Raw genomic sequence first — 22,020 nt, forward strand, 5'->3', positions numbered from 1 at the left:
GTTGAAAAACGACGTCATCAATACCCATTGTATCTAACTTCTCCCTCAAACTCTCCACCAACTGTTTTTTGTTCCTTTTCTTCGAGTCCTCATACTCGTACCTTGTTGTTGTTGGATCTGTATCAACCCACTCGACATCCTTTTCAAACGTTTTGGCCAATTCCAAAATTGGGAAATGGTCATATACCCATACCTACATCCAAATAACCACATAACTAACTTAAAATGATTGAATTAATAGAACCAGGACAGTAGACATTGTTTGGTTTGACACAACAAAGTAATAAAGAAATGTGAAAACTCAGTGCATTGTTCGGCTTATGTGTGACCACAGTAACAAGCCGGACCGTACACTGATGACCCAGAAAATTTCAAGTTTGATCATCGAGAATTACCTGAAGCATGGTGAAATTTCCTCCAATGTTTGTTCTTGTCAACCTAGAGGAGGCCGCAAGTTGGTCTAGCAGGTAAGCCAGCGAAGCCGTTCCCCAAGCATACTTGTTAACAGTTTCAATATTCTTTACCAATTGGAGATAATTAGCATTTACCTTGTTTCCGGTAAGGTCAGGAAAGATATCTCTGCCAAGGGTATAAGGCAAGTATGCGGTTCCGGTTTGCTTCACTTTGATCTCGTCCATTACCAACACCCCCTTCTTTACTTTCTCCTTTGTGCACTCAAATTTCTTTTTCAGGTTAGTTAGCTTGATCTTCTTATTCTTCTTATTCCTTCCACCAGGTATGCAAACGGAATCGACATCTCTAACGGATCGACAAAACTCCAACTCAGTTTTGAATGAACTCCAACCAAGAGTTTCCTCGAACAACTTGTACAGCTCTTCCCAACTCATGTCATAATAATCAGCATCCACGCTTCTACCCCTTGCTTTAAGGATGTAATCTTACTCGCTTCATCAGGAGAGATTGACATCTCTCCAAAAGGTAATTGAAATGTGTAAGTCTCTGGAAAAAATCTCTCGGCAAAACAGGAGGTTGTCACACTATCATATTCTTGATGTCCATATTGAATGGCATGCCATAAATCAGAGGATTGTACGTAAGCAACCACCTCATCAACCTCTTCAGAAAGTTTCCATTATGCTGCCCTCTGGTGTCTCAATACTCGGACTGCACAGTTGTGATCAGGAGTCTCATAAATACTTTTTGCCCAAGATTCGGCGTAACCAATCAACACATTTCCTCCATCTTCCGGAAGAACATTAGGCTCACCATCCTATCTAGGTGAAATTACCTCATCTTCATCAGGAATGTGAAAACCTGTAGCCCGTTGTTCTGCAACTTTGTTCACTGACTTTGGTTGTGCAACCTTCTTACCTTTCTCGGGTTTTCTTTGGGGTTGTGTTTCTTGAATATCATCAACTTCTTCATCATCATAAATTCCTTCTTATTGTATTCCAACTCTTCCTTGTTCATCTACTTCTTCTATGTCAGTTCCTCTATGGTTCGCTTCCAATTTTTTCTTACCTCCTCCTCGAGGATCGGGAGTTTTAGAAGTAGAAGGTGTTACCTCCATCTTCTTCTTCTTCTTTTTAGCTACATTGTTCCTGACATAAGCATAAAACTTATAAGCCTAATACTTCGAACAACAAAGGAATACAAACTATATGAAATATGTATTTGATTATCATTTACAGAGAGTAGTTCGTCTTATATGCACAAAATAATTCCAAGCCGAACATATATATTGGGCACAAAACTATTATTATCGAATAAGACGAATCCATATTTACGAATTAAAACAACTATTCGTCGCATAATGATTTCATAAAATGAGCCGAACCTCTAAACTTGCAAAAGTAATGAATTCTAACAACACATATTCGTCTCAAAACAAATAGTATCGAATAAGATGAATCTATACTTAGGAATTGTAACATATGTTCGGCGCATAATAATATCATAGGATACGCCGAGCCTATACACTTGAACAATCTATGAAATTCTACAAATACATGTTCGGCTCAAATCTAATTGTATCGAATAAGCCTATCCTAAATATAAGGCTTATATTTAACAAAGTTCGGCTCAAATCTCATCTAAACTTTTAAGCCGAACTGTTCATATGCATTTTCAGAGTTCAGTTTCAAGAACAGTTCGGCGCAAATCTGGGAATACTTTTAAGTCAATCCCTACCCTGTAACCGCCGCAAAACCCTAATTTTTGACTATTAAACCTATTATACCAATCAAAAACATCAAATACGAGATGGGTTTATAGAGACTTACTTTCTTATTCTCATTTCAGGTGTTGGTTCTTCACTTTGTTCTTTCGGTTCGAATTGTGTTTGGATTTCACTTTGTTCTACATCTTCATCTTCAGTTGGTGCTTCAATTGATCTATTAGAACGCGTTACAGTTTTACGACGACCCATTATATAGTAGAGTTTAATCGACGATCAATTTTTCATGAATCGACGATCATCAGTTTCACGGCGATGCGATATGAAGTGAGGGAGGCAGAGGAGGGAAGGAAGAAGAAGACTAGAAGACTAGAAAACTGATTTAGTGTTTTTTGTATTAGGGTTAGGGATAAATTAGTAATTTAAATGATTTAAGGGCATATAGGTAATTGAACTACCCATAGGGTACCCCTTATAAGGTCACCCAAGTTAGGACTAGTACTTTGTATGCCTAGAAAGATTTAGGTATGCCCAAAATGAGGGTTCTTATTTTTAACACGCGAAAAAAGCTGGACGATAATTTATTTCATTAGTTATGTTGTTTCTTTCCGAGTATCATTGGGCTGGGCTTAGTTCTCATAAGAAGAAGAAAAAATCCATGAGAAGTCACCAATTATGGCCCAATAAAGAGTGTGTATAAGATGTTTTGGATGGTCATTCATACTTGACACTCAGTAGGAGACTGAAATTCATTGATGGCATTCATACTGAATGGTTTTGTCTTTTGATGCCATTTTGGATGGTATTAGAGTTTTGATGTCATTTTGAATGGTTTAAGTTTTTGAGTAATACGGAATCTAATCATAGTGTTACCTCACTTGATAATTTTTTCATCTTAATACAATGCATCTTAACTTTAATACTAGTACTTAAAGAAGATAAAGACATCATCAAATAGTTAGGTTGGTGGTGGGGGCTGCTAATGACCATCAAAGTCTCTTAGTTGCAGAATAATCAGTTTGTTTTTTGTATTGAGTTTAGATGATACCAATGACCAAAGAATGAAGCCAATTGAGTATATACAAACAAATTTTACAAAAATCCATCTTGATTATATAGTTAGATAAAAATTGATGCTAAAACCTTGTAGATTACTACAGATTTTACATCAAGGTGTATTTCCAAAACCATCTAATTCGTAACCTCTGCCACCACCACTGCCCAAACCCAGCCATAACGTGGTTAACCCCCCCCCCCCCCCCCCCCCCCCCCCATTATGCGGGGGTAACATAACATCCTGGGTCATATATTCCGAGTTTGCTCCTATCAATTCCATACCAGTTTGTATTTTTCTTTTTCCTTTTTTTTTTTTGCCATTTGATGAAGAACAAAATTGTAGTAGTAATGGATTTTTTGAAGAAGAAGAAAAGAAGAACCGCTGATTTATTTTTATTTTTCTGTTTTGGGTAAAGCAAATGTGAATAACACAAGAAAAAATTTGGTTAGTTCAGGGAGGGAGGGAGGGAGAGCTTAGAACTTACAAGCACAGATGAGTAGTATCTCTGTTTGTGTTTCATGAAACTACTGTATGTAATGGTGTCTACTTATATATATTTGGCTATGAAAATAAAACAAAATTGTTTGGTGTAGTGTAGTGTAGTGTAGAAATCTGTCCCTGCCATGTGAAGAGAAAATGATTCAAATCGAAAGCTTGTTTTTTTTCATCTTTTAACACAAAACGCAGAATGCATCTGTTTGTTTCTGCGTGGTACGGACCTGTAAGATTAAGCACAAACCACCTACTATTACATTAAAAAATTAACCACTTCCACCTCCAACCTCTAATGATGACTAGGAAAAATTAAAATGTAAGGCGGCGGGCATCCCAATTATTATTGGTGCATATTATGGATGAACAGCCCCACTCAAACTCAGCACTGCACTAATGCATCACGCATCAGTTTGCCATGTCCAATTAATACAGCATCAGTTGAGACTTGACTGCATAAATTAGGTTGCCCAGTTTGAATGTTAGGGATTTCAAATACACTCTCTTGGAAAACGGAAAATCCTTCAAGTTTAGACTTCTTTCAAGAAATATTTCAGTTTTGGATGGTCATTCATAATTGACAGTTGGCACTAAGTAGCCAGCAAATTGAATACTTTGATGCCATTTTGGATTGTATTAGTGTTGTGATGCCATTTTGGATGGTTTAAGTTTTTGGGTAATATAGAATCTAATCATAATGCAACTTGATAATTTTTTCATCTCAATACAATGCATCTTAACTTTAATATAGTACTTAAGAAGATAAAGACATCTTCAAATAGTTAGGTTGGTGGTGGGGGCTAATGACCATTAAAGTCTCATAAAATAATCAGTTTGGTTTTTGTATTGAGTTTAGTAGAAGGAACTAATCTTCATAAAAGTCTTTGTTCTATTCTTTTTCATATCTGCCTCGTAAATTCAATAACATAGTACTACATTAATCCCCCCAACCAAACTCTACCATTAGTACTTGAATATTAGTTCATTGTTTGTGAATCTATGGTCTACCAAATTTTGACGACAATGGCTAGTATCTCATTCTCACTTTTAACATGGCTGAAATTTCATGTCTTCTACCCAAATAACACTAATTTTCGGTAAAATTTATCATAATTTGATAAATCTACTTTGCTCTACTGTTGATGGTTGATCCGTTAGTGTTCACAAATAATTAGTAAATTTTTTTGACTTTTATTTTAGGTACATCTACTAAAATGGCCCTAATTTTTTTAGTTGGATTTTTCGTAATATTTTTGTGGCAGAATCATATTGTAATATTATGATTCTGTTTTTTCTATATGGTTGATCCGTCAGTGTTTATATTTATTTATTTTTGAACTATTTTGTTGCAGGTCTACCTACCAGGAGGACTCTCTCTTTGACAGTTAATCATCCTAGCTTAATTGGGGGCCATCGGAATTAATAGGGGTCATGCACTAGAAGACAAAAAAGGTCACCAGAACCTAATTTGGCTCACCCCTTATAAAAATATTTTTTGAATGGCTAAAATATCCCTAAATAATTAGAGTTAAAATTTAATTAATTAGTGATAATCTTAATTAATTAGTGATAATCTTACTCAATTAGAGTTTAATTTTTTTTCCAGATTTTTTTTCTGCAATTTTTAGTCTAGCTTTTTTTTTTTTTTTGCCCAGATAGTATGAAAAGTCGTCAAGGTATTAAAAATTTTCATTGACGACCCTCAACAGTCGTTAATGTTTAGACTATTTAAGTGACGACTCTAAACTGTCGAAGATTCATTAATGGCAGAAATGTACGACAGTTTTGGGTCGTCTAAAACATTTGACGACTTAAACAGTCGTTAATGTTTTAGAAATGTCGTTATAGACTGTCGTTAATCTCTAAAAAGAGTCGTAGTGTATGACAGTTTAGAGTCATTATTGTTTTGATCATGATGTATATGACGACCCTAAACTGTCGTTAATGTCGGTGAAGGGTCGTTACTTGAAAAAAAATATATTAATCAACGGTAAAATAGTATATTCATCTTCCAATTTTTACACCCCTGAAAACTTTGGGGGCAAACAAAATTCCATGGCACCCAATTAGAAATTATGCCCCTAATTAAACTACGTTAATCATTTTTCCTTGGAAGTTGTGGTGGGGGCAATGGCCCCTCGTTTGAGTGTTTTACCATTTCCCTAAAAAAAGACTGAAAATGAAACATTTCTTCTGCCATTTGTACAATTACTTGGAACCTAAAAACTAACAAAAGTTCTACTTTCAAACTTCTTTCCTTCATTGGTTTGAATGATTCATTGAATTTGAACTCAAAACCCAACACAAACACTGACTCCTCTCAGTCATTCACTGACTGACCGATTCCTTGTCTAGAAAAATGCATTCAACACTTCATACCAAATCCTCGTTAACTCCATCGCCTTCATCATCAAAAGATCATTGTATCCTTCATCTTCATCATCTTCATTACCATTAGCTGATCAGCATGATGATGTTATGTTCTTGTTATGATGAAGAAGACACTGTTGTGGGAATGTGGACATTAGATGATATTCATCATCTGCAGAAAGTAAGTGATTTATTAATAGCAACAGCTTACTTCTCAATTCCATTAGAGTTATTCTACTTTGTGAGCTGTTCGATCATATTTCCATTCAAATGGATCTTAACTCAGTTTGGTGCTTTCATAATATTATGTGGTTTAACTCATTTCTTAACTATTTTCACTTATGATCCACATACTTATAAGCTCATGTTGTCTTTAACAATCCTCAAGTCATTAACAGCTCTTGTTTCTTGCATTACTTCGATTACGTTTGTTACGTTGATACCTATGTTGTTAAAAGTTATGATTAGAGAGGGTTTGTTGATTAAGAAAACTGAAGAACTTGATAGAGAAATGGTGTTGATCAAGAGAAAGGAAGAGACTAGTTATTATGTTCGAATGTTGACTCGAGAGATTAGGAGGTCGCTTGATCGCCATACAATTTTGCATACGACTCTTGTGGAGTTGTCGAAGTGTTTGTTCTTGGAGAATTGTGTGATTTTGATGCCGGATGAGGTTAATTTCGTGATGAATTTTACTCATGAGTTGAGGAGAAGAGATGGGTTTGTTTCGGTTAGAATGGATGATCCGGAGGTGGTTGAGATTGTGCAAGAATGTGGAGTTAGAATTTTGGGGTCTGGGTCTAGGTTGCGCGGATTGGTGGGGAGGGGGTCTGGAGTTGCGATTCGAATGCCGTTGCTTAAGATTTCCAGTTTTAATGGTGGTACGCCAAAGACGATCGAGGCGTGTTGTTATGCGGTTTTGGTTTTGGTGCTTCCTGTTGAGGTGAATAGGTGTTGGAATTCTCAAGAGCTTGAGATTGTTGAGGTTGTGGCGGATCAAGTGGCTGTGGCGTTGTCGCATGCTGCTGTTTTGGAGGAATCTTTGCTGATCAAAGAGCAACTCGTGGAACAGAACATTGCTTTGCGGAAAGCTAGAAAGATGGCTTTGATGGCAAATGAAGCAAAATGTTCATTCCGGAGTGCGATGTGTAGAAAAATGGTATCGCCTGCACGGTCGATAGCTTCTGTTCTGTCAGCTTTGCAGCTTGAGAATTTTAAATCAGAGGAACAGAAAAGGTTGGTTGACACAATTGCAAAAGGAGGGCTTCTTATTTCTGCTATAGTAGAAGATGCAACTGGAGTTTCGGGGCTAAGTGACAGTAAATTGGAACTGAAATCGCGCAATTTCAGTCTTTACGCTATGTTGAAAGAAGCTGCAAATGTATCAAAGCTGTTATGTGCTTGCAAGAAGTCGGATTTTGAAATTATAGTCTCTGCACAAGTTCCTGACAAAGTTATTGGGGATGAAACGCGAATTCTTCAAGCTATTCTCTATATGGTTGGAAAAATTCTGGGTGTTGGAGATTGTAGCGTCGTAGTTTTCCAGATTTACGCTGAGAATGATTTGCAGGATGGTTTGGATCCTAAGTACTTTGCTTGGAAGCAGGATCCAGTTCCCAAATTTGCTTACTTACATTTCGAAGTGTGCAGAAGGGATTTGAGAGAAGGTGGCGGTTCAAGTCTATGGATACGGAATGAGAATGAGCATTTTGGTAATGCAGATGGCGGTCGAGGGACTCAATTCAATATTTGTGAAAAGCTGGCTGAGGTGAGCTTAAGTAGCTTCATCTATTTTACAGATTGCTGCAATTTCCAACTATCTAACATGGACTACTGGCTTGTTTATGCAGCTAATGCAGGGATCTGTATCTGTTAGCCGTTTTCCTCATAGCCTCGGTGGAACCATGAACTTCAGAATCAGACTACAGCTTAAAAGATCAGAAGAAGGTCTTATTAACCCAATGTGTTCGGATCCTGAAACCGTGCGATCAATTTTGAATGGAATGAATACTCTCCTCTTAGATCGCGATGGTTTTAACCAATCCATCACCAAAAAACTTCTTGAAAAACTAGAATGCCATGTCACTGTTGTCAGCTCTTGGTATCAATGTGCACAGTCCCTTCTCCAAGATGGTAATACCCATCACCTGTTACTACTAGACATAGGAATGCTTAAAGAAGAGGGACACCGCGTGTTCGATACGCTTGGAAGATTGAATACCCGTCCTATGGTTATCGCGATGACAGCATTGAAATCTGATAGAGTAACCCGAGACTGGTGTATTCAGAATGGGATCAATGGTGTTATATGCAAACCAGTTATACTGCAGGAGATGGAAGACGAGTTGCATAGAATTTCTCAACTTGCAACAAAGACTCGTTCGCCTCCCTTCACACTATAAGAGATTACTGGTCTCTTTAGTCGATTTTTCGCTCTTTTTTTGTAGAGAGAACTTTCCCCTGTGTAGTTTTGGTACATGGTTTCTTAGACATTGCAAGAAAAAGACTGACAGAAGATTGGGAATTTGAGTGATATGTATATGATTCTGTCTATTACAGTAGCTTTAGCATATGATTCTTTGTTACTTAGAATTTCATGACTTTTTTTGTGTCCAACGGATGAAAAATCCACATCTTGTTCACCAAACCTTGGACTCACCTTCATTGTGGGCCAAAGGGAAGAAATTTTGCAAAGTTTGTGCAGATGATAAAACAGTATATGCCTTTGAAAAAAATGTCAGATTGCAATAATTCATTGTACAGGGATTTAGATGCAGAGGTTGAAGGCAGCATCTAGACTTAACCAGTCACATACATATGTACCAAACCTTTCAAAGACTTTTAATAGCTGTACCAATTTTTCAACTCTTGACAATTGTGCTGTAATTTGTAATGGCAAACCAATTTGGACTAAAATGCCCTTATGGAATTTGGTCAAATTATGCAACAAACTATACAAATGTTGTTCTGACGGTAAATTACTCAACTCTTGACATTTGTGCTGGAATTTTTAATGGCAAACCAACCTGGACAATAAAATGACCAAAATGCCCTTGTGGAATTTAGTCAAACCTTGTTGACCAAGTTCATAACAAACGCTGGATGGGCAAAAGAAAATTTCGCACAATACAAATGTTGTTCAATGAACAAATTTTTAAACTTTTTTTGTTATTAATAAAAAAATTGGTGCCGATGGATTTCGAACTCAGATCATTAGTATTACCACCCATTGAGTCTCTGACTGGCATACCCTTCTAATGGGTAAAATAACAAATGGATTTTGTTGAAACATAGGGGGTCTTGATACATGGAGAGCAATAAATGTTGTTTCCTACTGAGATAAAGCATTATTTTGAGAAAAAGGAAAAACTACTACTTTACAGTCTTTACTCAATCTCCCTTTATTTTCTTGTCTCTCTTTTCAGGAATGTGCAGTAAAGTTGGATTATATTGATAGGATTGGCATTTAAAGAGTAGGTGTTCTTCTTATCTCTAAGTTGGAACCACTTGTCATTGTTGTCAAATTGGTTCCCCACTTGCATGGGCTCTCAATCAACTTCATCTTTGTTGTGCAAAAATTCGGGTCCAGAAGAAGCAAAGCAAAAACTCATTTGATGTACTCAAAACTCAAATGATATGCAGCTGCACACAAGTCAACTTTTGCAAACGTAATCCATGTCACTAGCTGTAGCTTCTAGCTAGTATACTTGTTGATAATGATTGATGATGAAACAAAACACTAGCACCATGTGTGATGTTTTCATGGTGGTGATATAATTAGCGGTGCAGCCGGATTGATTCTTCTTACTAGATCTTGAAAAAAAATATAATAATAATAATTAGAGCAACAAGAACAGCATATACATGCAAGAAATTGTGGAAGGAGGTGGAGAAGGAAGTAGTGGTGGCGGTGGCGGTGGTGGTGGACGTAGAAGCCGTGGCCGTCCACTGGGATCAAAGAACAAAACAAAACCGTGCAAGATCATTCCTCGTGAAAGCAGCAACGCAGCAGACGGCATGAGAAGCCACATCTTGGAGATTAGCAATGGAAACGACGTTTTCAAGAGCATTGCAAGATATTCTCTGCAGCGGCAATGCGGTGTTTGTGTTTTAGGCGGAAGTGGCGTTGTCAGCAACGTTAGTCTCCATCAACCAACAGCTTCACCGGAAGGTGTTGTTACGCTTCGTGGAAGATTCGATCTTTTATCTCTGTCAGGTACTTTTCTACCACCACCTTTACCACAAGGCTCGACGGGCCTGGCGGTGTATTTATCAGGTGGGCAAGGACAGGTGGTGGGTGGGAAGGTTGTTGGAGAGTTAATAGCATCTGGACCTGTATTGGTGATTGCAGCAACATTTCAGAATGCCATGTACGAGAGATTGCCACCGGATGAAGAAGAAAACGTTGTTTATCATCATGATCTGCAGCAGCCAACAACAGCTTATAGCGGTGACAGCAGAGAAGATCTGGAAACACAGTTACCGCAATCTTCCGTGGTAAACTCAGGAAATACTAGTGGTTTATCTGTACCTCGACGAGTTCATGATCTGGTTGGTAATGCTGGTGAAATGTCACATAACATGTATTGGGGTTCTCCTCTACCTCCATAGTTCATTTTGCAACACCAGAAGAAATCACTTCTTATAATTGCAAGTTTTTCCCTTTCTGGGAGATCCATACTTGTAGACAGCCACAGAAAGCAGTAGGCAATCAGATAAACTCTTTTTCATTGTTTAAGTTTTTTTGATCCGTAAAGAAATGGGTGCTAAGAAGTTTCAAACTCAGGTCACTGGTACAATGACGAATCAGATAAACTCTTTTTTTTATTGTATAAGCTTTTTCTTATCGGCTTTTCTGATCCATAAAAGAATTGGCGCTAACAAATTTCAAACTCATGTCGCTGGTATCATCACCCAATGACTTCACCACTGTATTACAGAGACATCAGCTTATTGTTTAACCTTCCGAATCCAAAAAGAAAGGGATAAGATCATGATATTTTAATGCATTATCTTTGTAGATTGGTTGAACAATGACATCACTGTGACAAGATGTGGCAACTAATTAGAGTGCGGCCAAGAAAAACTATGAGGTTTCAAATGTAACCACCTCAGAGCTGAAAAGCTCAGGCATTTAAAAAACAACATTTCTTCAAATTTACTGAACAATGTTAATCCTTGACAGGTGATAACAACAAATATTGATCGATCGACTCAGTCGTCCATGTAGATTGTTTCTTGCTTGAACAAGCCTCCAAAAATCTTCCTCTCCTCCTTTTTAACTTCAGTTTGTTCCACTTTTGGCTTCGATTGCCTAAATGATGCCACTGCTGCTTTCGGTTTTGATTGTTTGACAACAGCTTTTTGAGCTGGTAAGTTTCGAGCCTTGGCTTGGCCTCGTACAGTAGCGACCGGGGTGTTCAAGTCCTCGGCCTTATTTTGAACAGCAGTTGCAATTTGTGAACTCAATTTGTCCCATGACAAACCTGAACTAATGCCTTTTGCTTTATTCATAAAGCTTTCCATGGAAGCCCCTGCAGCCTCAGCTTTCTGTTGGGCATCTTTGGCAAGACTTGATGCTCGTGCTTCTTGCTCTGATAGCTTCTGCACTTCTTCTGTAAGTTTCTTAGCAGCCTCAGCTGCTTCGCTGGCTCTTGCAGCAGCTATTATTGCTTCTTCCTCCGCTTTGGCCTTGGCTACTGCTTCTGCTTTTGCTTTCCTCCTTCCATCCTCAGGAATGGCACTATAACGGTTTTATAAACCAAATTCAAACTTAGTATCTTCAACTGCTATCATTTTTGATTCGAAAAATGATGTATGCCTAAATACCCATTTCTCATCATCTGTAAGATGCAGTGGTTACCTGAAGAGTTCGTTTGTGGACTTCAATGCTGCCGAGGGGTCTGTAGAAACTTCAACTACCTGCATATAAGCCCACAACTCAACTCTAACCACTGTAAAGAGTGAATTATTGTGCAGATCATCTATATATGTTCTTTCCTATTGCAGAAATGTGTTAGAGGGCGCATTTGCAGGAAGAGAATAACTGAGCAAGTTACCTTATTTTCTGCCACAGTTGTATTTGAGAAAACCTCAGCCACCAAGGATGCAATCTGCCTCGTAGAAACCTACATTTCAGCATCAAACATAAGAAATTTAGAAAATTACTTCAGAGTTCTGAATTCAATGTTAGCTTAATTGGATTATATTATCTTTCCTACAAAGTTTCTTCGCATACATTACATTTGCTGTCGCTCTTCTGACTGGTAGAGGTTCCTTCGTTTGCTATAACGACATTATAAGAATTCTCCAGAGAGTAATCTTCTGTCAGTTTGGTCTTTATGAGTGTGTAGTTTACATTTGTATCCACCAACTCCTCCACAAACTCGGTCATGGTTAATGATTGAGATCTCGAGAAGATATTGTTGAAGAATGATGATATACCATTTAGAACATTATTGGAAGATGCCACTCCTGATGTCCCGTCATAGATTATCGCAACGTGGTTAGCACCAGCTAGTTGAGAGGCTCGAACAACTAGTAGAGCATCTTCAAGGGTGACCTCGGAGGTAGGCCCATTCTCTGAAGGGCCAACTGTGACCACAACTTTGGTGGCATTGCCCATAGCCTTTGCAATGGATTCTGAATCACTAAAGGTTGATGCAACAGCATTCAGTCGTTTTGATTCCTCTGTGGAGATGATCTGAGGTGGTAATTGTTTGAGAATTAAGAAAAATTTGGAACAGGGCACTTGTAGTTTTAACTAATATGCAAATGTAGGTAATGTTAACTAACCTTGTAACTAGCAGCTAAACGAGCTAGTTCTTGAGCTGCACCAAGATCAGGAACGGCCGCCCTGACAGTGAACCCTTTGCGCAGTAATGTTTGTGCAATGCGGACTCCAGCTTGCCCAGTTGCACCAGCAACAAACACCGAATTACCATCTTTACGTCTCGAGTTCCCGAATGACAAACCTGAAGCTGGCTTGCTCACAACTGGAATTAAAGACTTCACGTCCGGATTAATCTTGCTGAGGTCGAAGAAGAAGTTTTTCTTTCCATTACTTGGCTTGTCAGATTCATCCTCACTTCCATTCTCTTTTTTGCCGAGGCCGAATTTAGACAATGGTCCTGACCCTTTAGCAAATACAGTCAATCTGGGGCTCCTGGCTGAGAGCTGCTTCGAACGAGGTGTAGTACTGAGGAGAAATGAGTTTGAAGTGAGACTGGGAGCCATGAATGAGCAAACTCACTTTCTCTTCTTTCTCTCTGCAGACTGTTATTCCTTCTTTCCACACTGCTTGATTGTTTTTGTTTTTCTTTTCCATTTTTCTCATCTTTTTTCTTTGGAACAGAAGAAAATGTGAACATGTGGTCTATGATATGTTATGCTTATTTGGATTGGGAAGAGGATAGATGAACCAATGAGATTCAAACACATCAGATAAGTTCTATCCAGAAAACATAATGTTTTGTTCTGAAACAGAAGTGAGCATCTCGTATTTATAGTTTTTTGTTTTCTTCAGTGGGTTTTACTGAATGGATATAATTTAGTTGCCTCCCTTTGTCAAGAAATGCGAGATTAGGCAAATTGGAAGCTTGAAAGTTGCCCTATCCAGTAAATGCTGCTAACACAGCTAAGTTGTTGTGCTAATTTAACAGAGACCTGGATTTCTAGAACCACATTTAGTAATCACTCAACCTGCACCATGCTAACTGGATAAGTTCTTCTCAAGCAACACACATCTGGTTGGGATTATTTTGACAGATGAAAACTAATACTAGCATAGACACTGCATTTCAGGGACAATGAACTCCCAAAACAATGCATTTCCACAAAAACAAATTGAAGCTGACACACTATAGTCTGACGACAGCAAAGCTCAAGCCGCCACAAGTTTCCAGAGACCCAATATGACATGGCCTCCATGCATTTCCAAAGAAACATATGGAAGCTGATACAGGTATAATCTGCCGACAGAATAGCTCAAGCCGTCAAAATTTTAACAGTTTCCAGAGACCCAAATATGAAAAAGCTTTACTATGATGATAAGGGAAAGGGACGGTAGGAGCATAACTCCCTTGTATGTCAAATATCGCTTCTCATTTCCAACAATTTTTGGATGATCTCTCACTTGTAGTGGAATGAACAACATCACTGTAACAGTGCCAAACCTATTTCAGCATAACTGTACAGCCATTACATAACAAGAAAGGAACAAAAGATACTGTGCCACCCTAAGAGGAACTGCAAGACAAGGACACCCAACTACCTGACAATCTCGTAATGCAGTAGGTCTTTTCAGAGCATGCAGAATTATAAAAGAGATAAATGGAAAAAAGAAGAAGATGAAGACTACAAGGATTGCGCTAACGCACGTTCAGCATTCTCTAATCAACTATAGCTGACAGGTCATGAGTGGAACAAACATAGTCTCCCTAAACACTCCTGCTGCATCATCAGCTAGAGTAACATGTCCAAACTCTTCCAATGTATGGTAACAAATGAACTGACGAACTAAATAAAACTACATCAGGCAAATTCCTATACTAAAAACGTTGACGTCTCTTGTATGGGTATCTCAACAAATGATCATTCAAAGCATGTGGCAAGAGAGTCAACTCCTTGATAAGAAAAGCAATTACTGATGGTATTTACTTCAGTCAGTTCTGAAATGAAAGATATTTGAATACAGTGGACATCAACAATGAAGGCCTCCACTGATTTTAACAGCTAACATCATGACAGGAAGGGTCGGAAACCAAAATATTAAAACATAAAGGTAAAAGGACAAAATAAAATGTAACAACAACATTATTGACATGTACAGATTTTATCCATAGATACTAAACCCTTCCGTCTATAAGAAGTCCATAAAGCATGTTCGGACATTTCACCTGATTCACGATGTTCAAAAGTAGTTCTGCATTAGGCCTGCTCAACCAAGTCACCTACTTGACAGTATTCTCATCTACCAATCAACCACAAACCTCATTTAGTACCAAATCAAAAGATTTAAACAAAACTGCCAAGACCTTCAGATTCTTTTCTAGTAATATTAGTGTTTCTGTAACTCCCAGAAAACTGAATCAGCATTCTGGTAACAACCATATGCGAAAACACTCATAATACAACATAAAAACATTGGAATGCACATAGGTTACTTTAACGCCAATAACTAATATTTCCGATTACATAAAGAGTCATAGACAGCATTCTAATGAAAATGTTGTGGTAAAACAACCACTCGCATAAAATGAAAGAAACAAATTCCCTAAAAAGGGAAAGCATACCTAGCAAAGGTGGACTAACTTGCACATCAAGAGAATAGCTCAGGAAATCTTCATATACCCAGTTCAAGCTGCCACCAGCAAAAACAGACTACATTAAGCAAGCAACACTATATCAGACAGACAATCACACTGAAACACTGAATTGTCCTATGCTACAAGAAAAAAATAACCATACTGAAAGATAATGATTTAACATAAACTAGAAAAGTAACGAGAAAATAAGATCAGATGTTCCGAGAGGGCACAAAGCAATTTAGGGGTTGATGGCTTTCTTTGCTCTGAGCGATTCAAGAGCCCTCTTTCGCAGTTCAATCTCATGTTGCTTTGGATCAATATCTTCTTCAGTGTCACTTAGATGAGACTCCCTCCTCAAAGCAACATCATCATCACCAAACTTCTGGTTTTTCTTAGTATCTGAAGGCACTGTATCCTTAGACTTGGATTTTAGCCTGCCTGCACGACGTTCTTCCTTTTTCCGGTGGCGCTCTTCACGACGCCTGCGCTTCTCTTCTTTCCGCAACCTCTTTTCTTCTTTCCTTCTTCTCTTTGCATCCTTCTTGGTATCGATTTGAGAATCATCACTGGCATCATCGCCAGAAGCCATTTGATGCCTCTCTGATTCCTTCTCTTTTCTCTTGTCAACTCCACCTATCCTATACTTCTCATTTTCCTCGGAATCAGAATCAGAAGTGGCTATCTGATGGTCAACCCTTTTTGTTGGTTTCTGCAAAGCTTCTAGTTTGTCACCTTGTTCATTGCCTTCCAAATTGCTTGAGCGGGACCGCTTCTTGCTACCTGTTTGTTCATCAGGGATGACATCCAACTTAGACTTTTCACCCTCAACCCTTCCATGCCCATAGTCAACTACGTCTGAACTGTGTGATGATATATTTTGAGTATTCCTTCCAGGACGTTCAGCCATCACAGAAGCTTTCTCACTGCCAGGAAAATTTTGAGCAAAAACAAAGTTACTAAGAGTTGTATGCTAGAAATAGGTCAGTACAATTACAATATAATTAGCAAGATATAAGCACAAGAATCGCTAAAAACGAAAAGTAAACAACTTCGGTGAGTATGCACCTCTTAAAATCACGATCCTTCTTTCTAGATTCTACATTATCTGCATGACGACTCCGTGCATCACCAGGCTGATCTCGAGCAGAGTCTTCAGGAGAATACTCTTCGTCATGCATGTTCTTTGAAGCAGCTGCAGGCGAAAGCCTGGTTCTTTTTCGAGGAGAAAGACGTGCATTCCTCCTAAAACAAGACAATGACAGCATCAGTAAATAAACGCAAAGAAACAAAACCGGAAAACAGGAAAAAAAAAAAAAAGACAAACCCTAGACAAATCGAACCTGGCATGACTCGCATCTTCGTCCCCACTAGTTTCTGGACTACCACGGTGACGAGCACCGTGATCTCTTATCTGCCTCACAGGACTTGCACTTTCAGCACGATTTCTCAGTTCTCGTGTTACCCTGAGAGGACTCTCTGATGGACTAAAGGTCCTTCAAATAATTAAGCAAATTTGTAAGCCGATTTACAGAATTTAAATGAGGAATAAAAAGCTATCGGATGTAAAGCAACGATACTGACCTCTTGTCATCCCCAGAAATCACTTTCCTGTTAGGTGGTGGGGACTCTGACCCACTTGGAGATTTTTCCGGAGAATGCACCCGAACAGGTACCTTGCGCTGAACACCACTTTGCTTTCTTGGTTCCCGCTGTGGTGACCTCAAAGAAACTTGTGGTCTACGTGACACAGGATCCAATGCCCTGTGCTCCTGATCAGACAATTTGACCTCCTCCCTCTCAGGGGTATGCCGAACTGGTGACCTTCTCCCACGAATCCTGACCATAGATGATACAGTTAATTAGCAAATGGGATTTTAGAAAAAACACATTACGAACTGTCAGGAGATTATTGTGAAAACGTAAAAGGACCAACCTTTGGGATGGATAATCATCACGATTTGTTTTAGAACCCATGCCATTAGTTTGAATCTCACGATCCCTGCTCAAGCTCCTACGACTTCGATATACAGGACTCCTGCTTCTATATGGACTACGACTCCTGAACATACACAAGTTAATCAGAAACAAGATGATGGAAAAGAACTTGCTAAACATTATTTCTGCAAACATGATATAGTACAGTTTACCTGTTTCTTTGTTGGGGAGATCCCATTGGTGATCTTCTGCTCACTTTAGGTGATATTGGAGATGGTGACCTACGAGGAGGTGATATGCTTCCTAACGGAGATGGTGACCTACGCCGAAAGGGAGAAGGGGATCTGCGTCGAGGAGTTGGTGATCTTCTACGAGATCTTCTTTGAAAAGGTGATGGAGATCTGCGCCGGCGAGGTGAAGGAGACCTCCTGCGCATCGGAGGTGGAGAACGACGTCGGACAGGAGATGGCGATCTACGACGCACAGGAATAGGGGATCTGCGTCTCACAGGAGAAGGGGATCTACGTCGAGCAGGGGAGGGAGATCTACGTCGACCAGGGGAGCGAGATCTGCGTCGAGCAGGAGAGCGAGATCTGCGTCGAGCTGGGGAAGGAGATCTGCGCCATGAACGTGATGTCGATCTACGTCTTGAGTAAGGAGATCGCCGTCTCAGAGGGGATCGATGTCTTCGTGGTGACGGCCTGCGACGAGGAGATATGGAACGTTTAATTGGAGAACGATATCGCCTATCAGGAGAAATAGAGCGCCTGCGTGGAGGGGATCTAGAAATGCTCCTCGATAGCTTCCTGCCACTTCAAAAGGTGTATCTATTAGCCAAATGAAAAATATCTATGAAGCTGCCATGCACTAACACAGCACAAGAAACAGCATTGAGCATACTGATGTACACTAACTAGATCGAAGAACCCAACAAAATTTATTATCTCAACCATAAAGGAACTTTAAATTTCCCATGACATGTCGATCTAGTAACCTTAGGGTTGACCATACCAAGAAAAGAAGCGACATAAATACCTATCTTTTGTGAAGATAAGCTTCTCAAGATATTGACAGTTTTACTAAAAAAGTCTATCACAAACACCGGGAGGATATTGGTCCTAGGTCTGCCCAAAAGATCTGTAGTGTCTTTTTTCTGAATGATCTGATTTGAGAGTGTTGGAGGTCCTAGAGTGGGTTGTAGCTTTTGTAGGATGATGGATATAGTGACAACTAACTGATGAGATAATCCTCATAGAGAAATTGGATGTCAGGTCTCCCTTTATGGTATGAATCACCAGATTCACCACCCTATCCTCTCTACTTTCTTACTCAATCTACACATTCAATAACCATTATACATATAAAATCAAAGGATGCCATTCAATAGCCATTTTACGCACTGATGTTTGGAAAGAAAGACAGTTGTTTTTAAGTTAGTGTCAGGGCTGAGAATATGATTTAAAAGAAGAGGATACAAGAAAAAACATTTGCTATCATACTCCTGAAGACCCACACACATGTACAAAATTACGTATATCTGTTGTATAGTTTATCTGAGAGAGAGAGAGAGAGTACAATTTAGGTGAAAGGCCACGTTGAGCTGAATGTGGAGATCTAGAGAGCCTGCCAACAGAGATTAAAATCACTTAGTCTCTGAAATATGTGTTGGCTAATAGAGGTTTAGTACAGTAACTCAACATAAATGTTTTCCCATTTGAACTTGCAACCAACCAAAACCAATACATCTTTTACCTCATGACACCAGTGGCTACAAGCAAATGATTAGAATCTCAATGATGAAAAACTCCTACATGCTGAAACAAAATTTATTAGATCTACTGATAATCTTCTGAGCAAGTTAAAAGTAAGGTATCTACTGATATTTGCATACAATCTAGTTGGAAGTGTACTACCAATTTATTATTATTATTTTTCGTGGTTCGTATGTGACAACTGATTACGAAAGTACATAAAAGTGATAGCCATGTAAATCAATAATTGAAGCATTCACAAACGGATAGAAAATATAAGCCCATAAGAAGTGCTTGCTTGACTGAATAACAAGAACATCCATAATAGCAGCAAAACTTTCATTCAAAAACAGAAACATGTCAGCGGGATTTATTGTAAAAGATCACTGGTTAATTCCTACCTGTTGTTTCCCCTCGAACCGTTCCTTTCTTCAGATGCTATATCTTCTTCGCCTACGGGCGGCAAACGCTTCGGGAGGGAATGGAAACCGTCACTCTGGGACCTCGTTTTATCAACCTCGCCATCCTACAGTAGTTTGAGGTAAAGAAGGATATGAACCCAAATAATTTGCAGAAGCAAGCTGAACGTCATAAACAAAGACAGACGAAAGTCAAAACAAAAAACCACTCTACTATGAAATTAAACTTTAACATAGCATGAATCATTTACCATCTCCTTAGCCTTCTCTTGCTCAATGTCCCTCTTCTTTTGAATCTCAAGTGTAATCCGATCTGCTTCTTCCTGTAATGCACATACACGAAAATGAAAATACCAATATTACCCACCTAATAAACAATCAAAGGTAATTTATCTAATTATGCTAAAGAGACTTAAGAAACTTACCTTTTTCTTCTTAATTTCCTCTTCTTTAGCATCCAAAAACTGTTGAGGTACACCACTAGCATTCTGCTCAGCACTACGAAGTAAATTCCACAGTTCTTTCATAAACTTGCCAGTATTTTTCTCCATAAACCCAGTAAGCTGGATTTGTACCTCCTTCCCATTAATTTCCTAACTCAAATAAACAAAAACACAATCATCAATTTCAAACCACAACAACATTCAAATAAACCCAGAATCATATCAATGCAAAACACAAAAAATCAATATACCTTTCCATCTAGAAGTCCATATATAAAGTTAATCAAAACTTCATCTTCAAAACCAAGAAACTCCGTCACACGTGTAGCAATCCATGGTTTAACAACATCCATCTTCACCTTCCTAATGTCCACCTAAACAATTTATTCAAACAATACATCAATAAAACATTCTGTATTACAAAAAATTCATAATGTCTACTAAACCCTAACATTGAGTGGCAATGATGCATGGTGGTGGTGGCTGCTGATAGCTGCGTTTGCAAGGCCCAACTATCACTACTCACCACCATCCATATCAATTCTACTAAACCCTATACCCAAATATTCAGTGAGACAATTCATCGAACAGTTAACCTACAACATGAATCGGTATTCACTAACCAGATGATCCAATTCGGGAGCGAATTTCTGCGATTTAAGTAATTTAGCTTGTTTATTAGAGAATCGAGTATCTTGATCAGCTGACGTCCCCTGCAAACATCACCAATCAAATCATATATCAAATTAATCAACAATCGATTCGTAAATTCCATAAAAAATAAAGATCGAAGATAAGGAATAGAAGAAATTGGAATTAACGAACCCTAAAGAAACCGCCTGACATGATTTAGGGTTTTGGTTTGGAGGTCTCCAAGAGGATTTGATTCTTGTTTTGATTTGATTGAGATTGAAGTAAATCGAATCGAGTGAGTGAGTGAGTGAGTGAGAATTTTAGGGCGACATTTGAGTTTCCAGAAAATCCTATCTTTCCTCTCTCTCTCTTTCTTCGCACAGAGATGATGAAAGGCTTTTCAATCTTAAAGCGTGTGAGTGGACTTTATATGAGACAACAATTACTTGGGGCACTTTTCTTTTAGATAGAGGCAACCGGGCCTAGGAATTCATGCTTTAAGAGCAACTGCAGTGAAATTCATGCTTTAAGAGCAACTGCAGTGGTGCGAGTATAACCAAAGATTAAAGACCAAAATAAACGACCAAATTTGAGTTTTGTCTGGTGTGTGACGCTACGGATAGAAGACTAAATTTGATCGAGCGTGCACTATACGTTCGCCTGGTGTGGGGCGTAAACTATACGTACGCCCGATGAGATCCCAGAAAACAAGAGATTCCAAAAAACAAAAAACAAAAAAATAGGGCGGAGGTATAAAGCCCGTCCCATATATAAAATGAGTAAAAAAAAAGAGTGGGGCGGAGGTATAAACTCCGCCCCGCCCAAAAGAAAAGAAAAAAAAATGGGGCGGAGGTATAAAGCACGCCTGGTGTGGGGCGGGGACTTTATGCACGCCTGGTGTGGGGCGGGGACTTTACGCCCGCCTGGTGGTGGGGCTTTAACTATACGTTTGCTCGACTATATTTGGTTTTGGTCTTGGTCTTGGACCAAATATAGTCTGGGATTTGGTCTTTGGTCCGGATTTTAATCGATAGTCTGTCCGTTGTATCTCGTTTTTTGACCAAATATTTGGTTATACTCGCCCGATGTGGTTGCTCTAAGAGGAATGCGTGATTGGGGATACTTAAGCCTCGTTTGGCAAGGCATTGAAATCGAGAAGCGGAGCGTGAAGCGTTTTTCATTTTTAGGAAGCGATGCGTATATCGAAGCATGAAGCATCGCTTCATGGTTGATGTTTGAAGCGGATATTTTCTTATAAATAAATTAGTCGTAACTAGTAATTATAAATTTATTATGAAAATAATATTTATATAAAGTTTATATAAGTCTAATTATTATCAAAAACAAAGCGTGTGCACACCAGTTCAACCTTCTTCAGGCGAGTGGGAGGTGGGGTGTTTGATTCCCCCTTAAAATATTCATATTTTTCTTTTAAAAGCTTTAAAAATTAGACGGAAAAGGAGTTGACTAAGTCA

At 38.8% G+C, this 22,020-nt stretch overlaps 3 protein-coding genes across 10 annotated transcripts; 2 read left to right on the forward strand and 1 right to left on the reverse strand.

The window, feature by feature from the left end:
- The first annotated feature begins 5,844 nt into the window (after window positions 1-5,844).
- Window positions 5,845-8,653, forward strand: LOC113313620 (ethylene receptor 2-like). Its single transcript, XM_026562413.1, has 2 exons — window positions 5,845-7,824; window positions 7,907-8,653. The coding sequence occupies exons 1-2, from the start codon at window positions 6,154-6,156 to the stop codon at window positions 8,456-8,458; spliced, it is 2,223 nt and encodes a 740-aa protein (XP_026418198.1). The 5' UTR covers window positions 5,845-6,153; the 3' UTR covers window positions 8,459-8,653.
- A 685-nt stretch (window positions 8,654-9,338) lies between these two features.
- LOC113313907 (AT-hook motif nuclear-localized protein 23-like) lies at window positions 9,339-10,902 on the forward strand. Its single transcript, XM_026562686.1, has one exon. It carries the CDS (start codon window positions 9,921-9,923, stop codon window positions 10,665-10,667), a length of 747 nt encoding a protein of 248 aa, XP_026418471.1. The 5' UTR covers window positions 9,339-9,920; the 3' UTR covers window positions 10,668-10,902.
- A 140-nt stretch (window positions 10,903-11,042) lies between these two features.
- On the reverse strand, window positions 11,043-20,930 carry LOC113313906 (protein PLASTID TRANSCRIPTIONALLY ACTIVE 16, chloroplastic-like). 8 transcript variants are annotated; one of them, XM_026562678.1, is made up of 14 exons: window positions 20,738-20,930; window positions 20,536-20,625; window positions 20,164-20,286; window positions 19,895-20,062; window positions 19,721-19,792; window positions 19,452-19,576; window positions 18,875-18,922; window positions 17,512-18,105; window positions 17,298-17,423; window positions 16,946-17,200; window positions 16,705-16,857; window positions 16,430-16,606; window positions 15,350-16,287; window positions 14,682-15,027 (listed from the first exon to the last, which is right to left on the reverse strand). In XM_026562678.1, the coding sequence occupies exons 1-13, from the start codon at window positions 20,756-20,758 to the stop codon at window positions 15,603-15,605; spliced, it is 2,637 nt and encodes an 878-aa protein (XP_026418463.1). In that variant the 5' UTR covers window positions 20,759-20,930; the 3' UTR covers window positions 14,682-15,027; window positions 15,350-15,602. The 8 variants fall into 8 exon arrangements, with proteins under 8 accessions (XP_026418470.1, XP_026418463.1, XP_026418464.1 ...); XM_026562679.1 differs by having other exon boundaries at window positions 16,705-16,848; window positions 17,512-18,111; XM_026562677.1 differs by having other exon boundaries at window positions 17,512-18,111.
- Window positions 20,931-22,020: the final 1,090 nt, after the last annotated feature.

The sequence above is a fragment of the Papaver somniferum genome, chromosome 9 (assembly GCF_003573695.1).
Source record: "Papaver somniferum cultivar HN1 chromosome 9, ASM357369v1, whole genome shotgun sequence".
In the NCBI taxonomy this organism is placed as follows: Eukaryota; Viridiplantae; Streptophyta; class Magnoliopsida; order Ranunculales; family Papaveraceae; genus Papaver; species Papaver somniferum.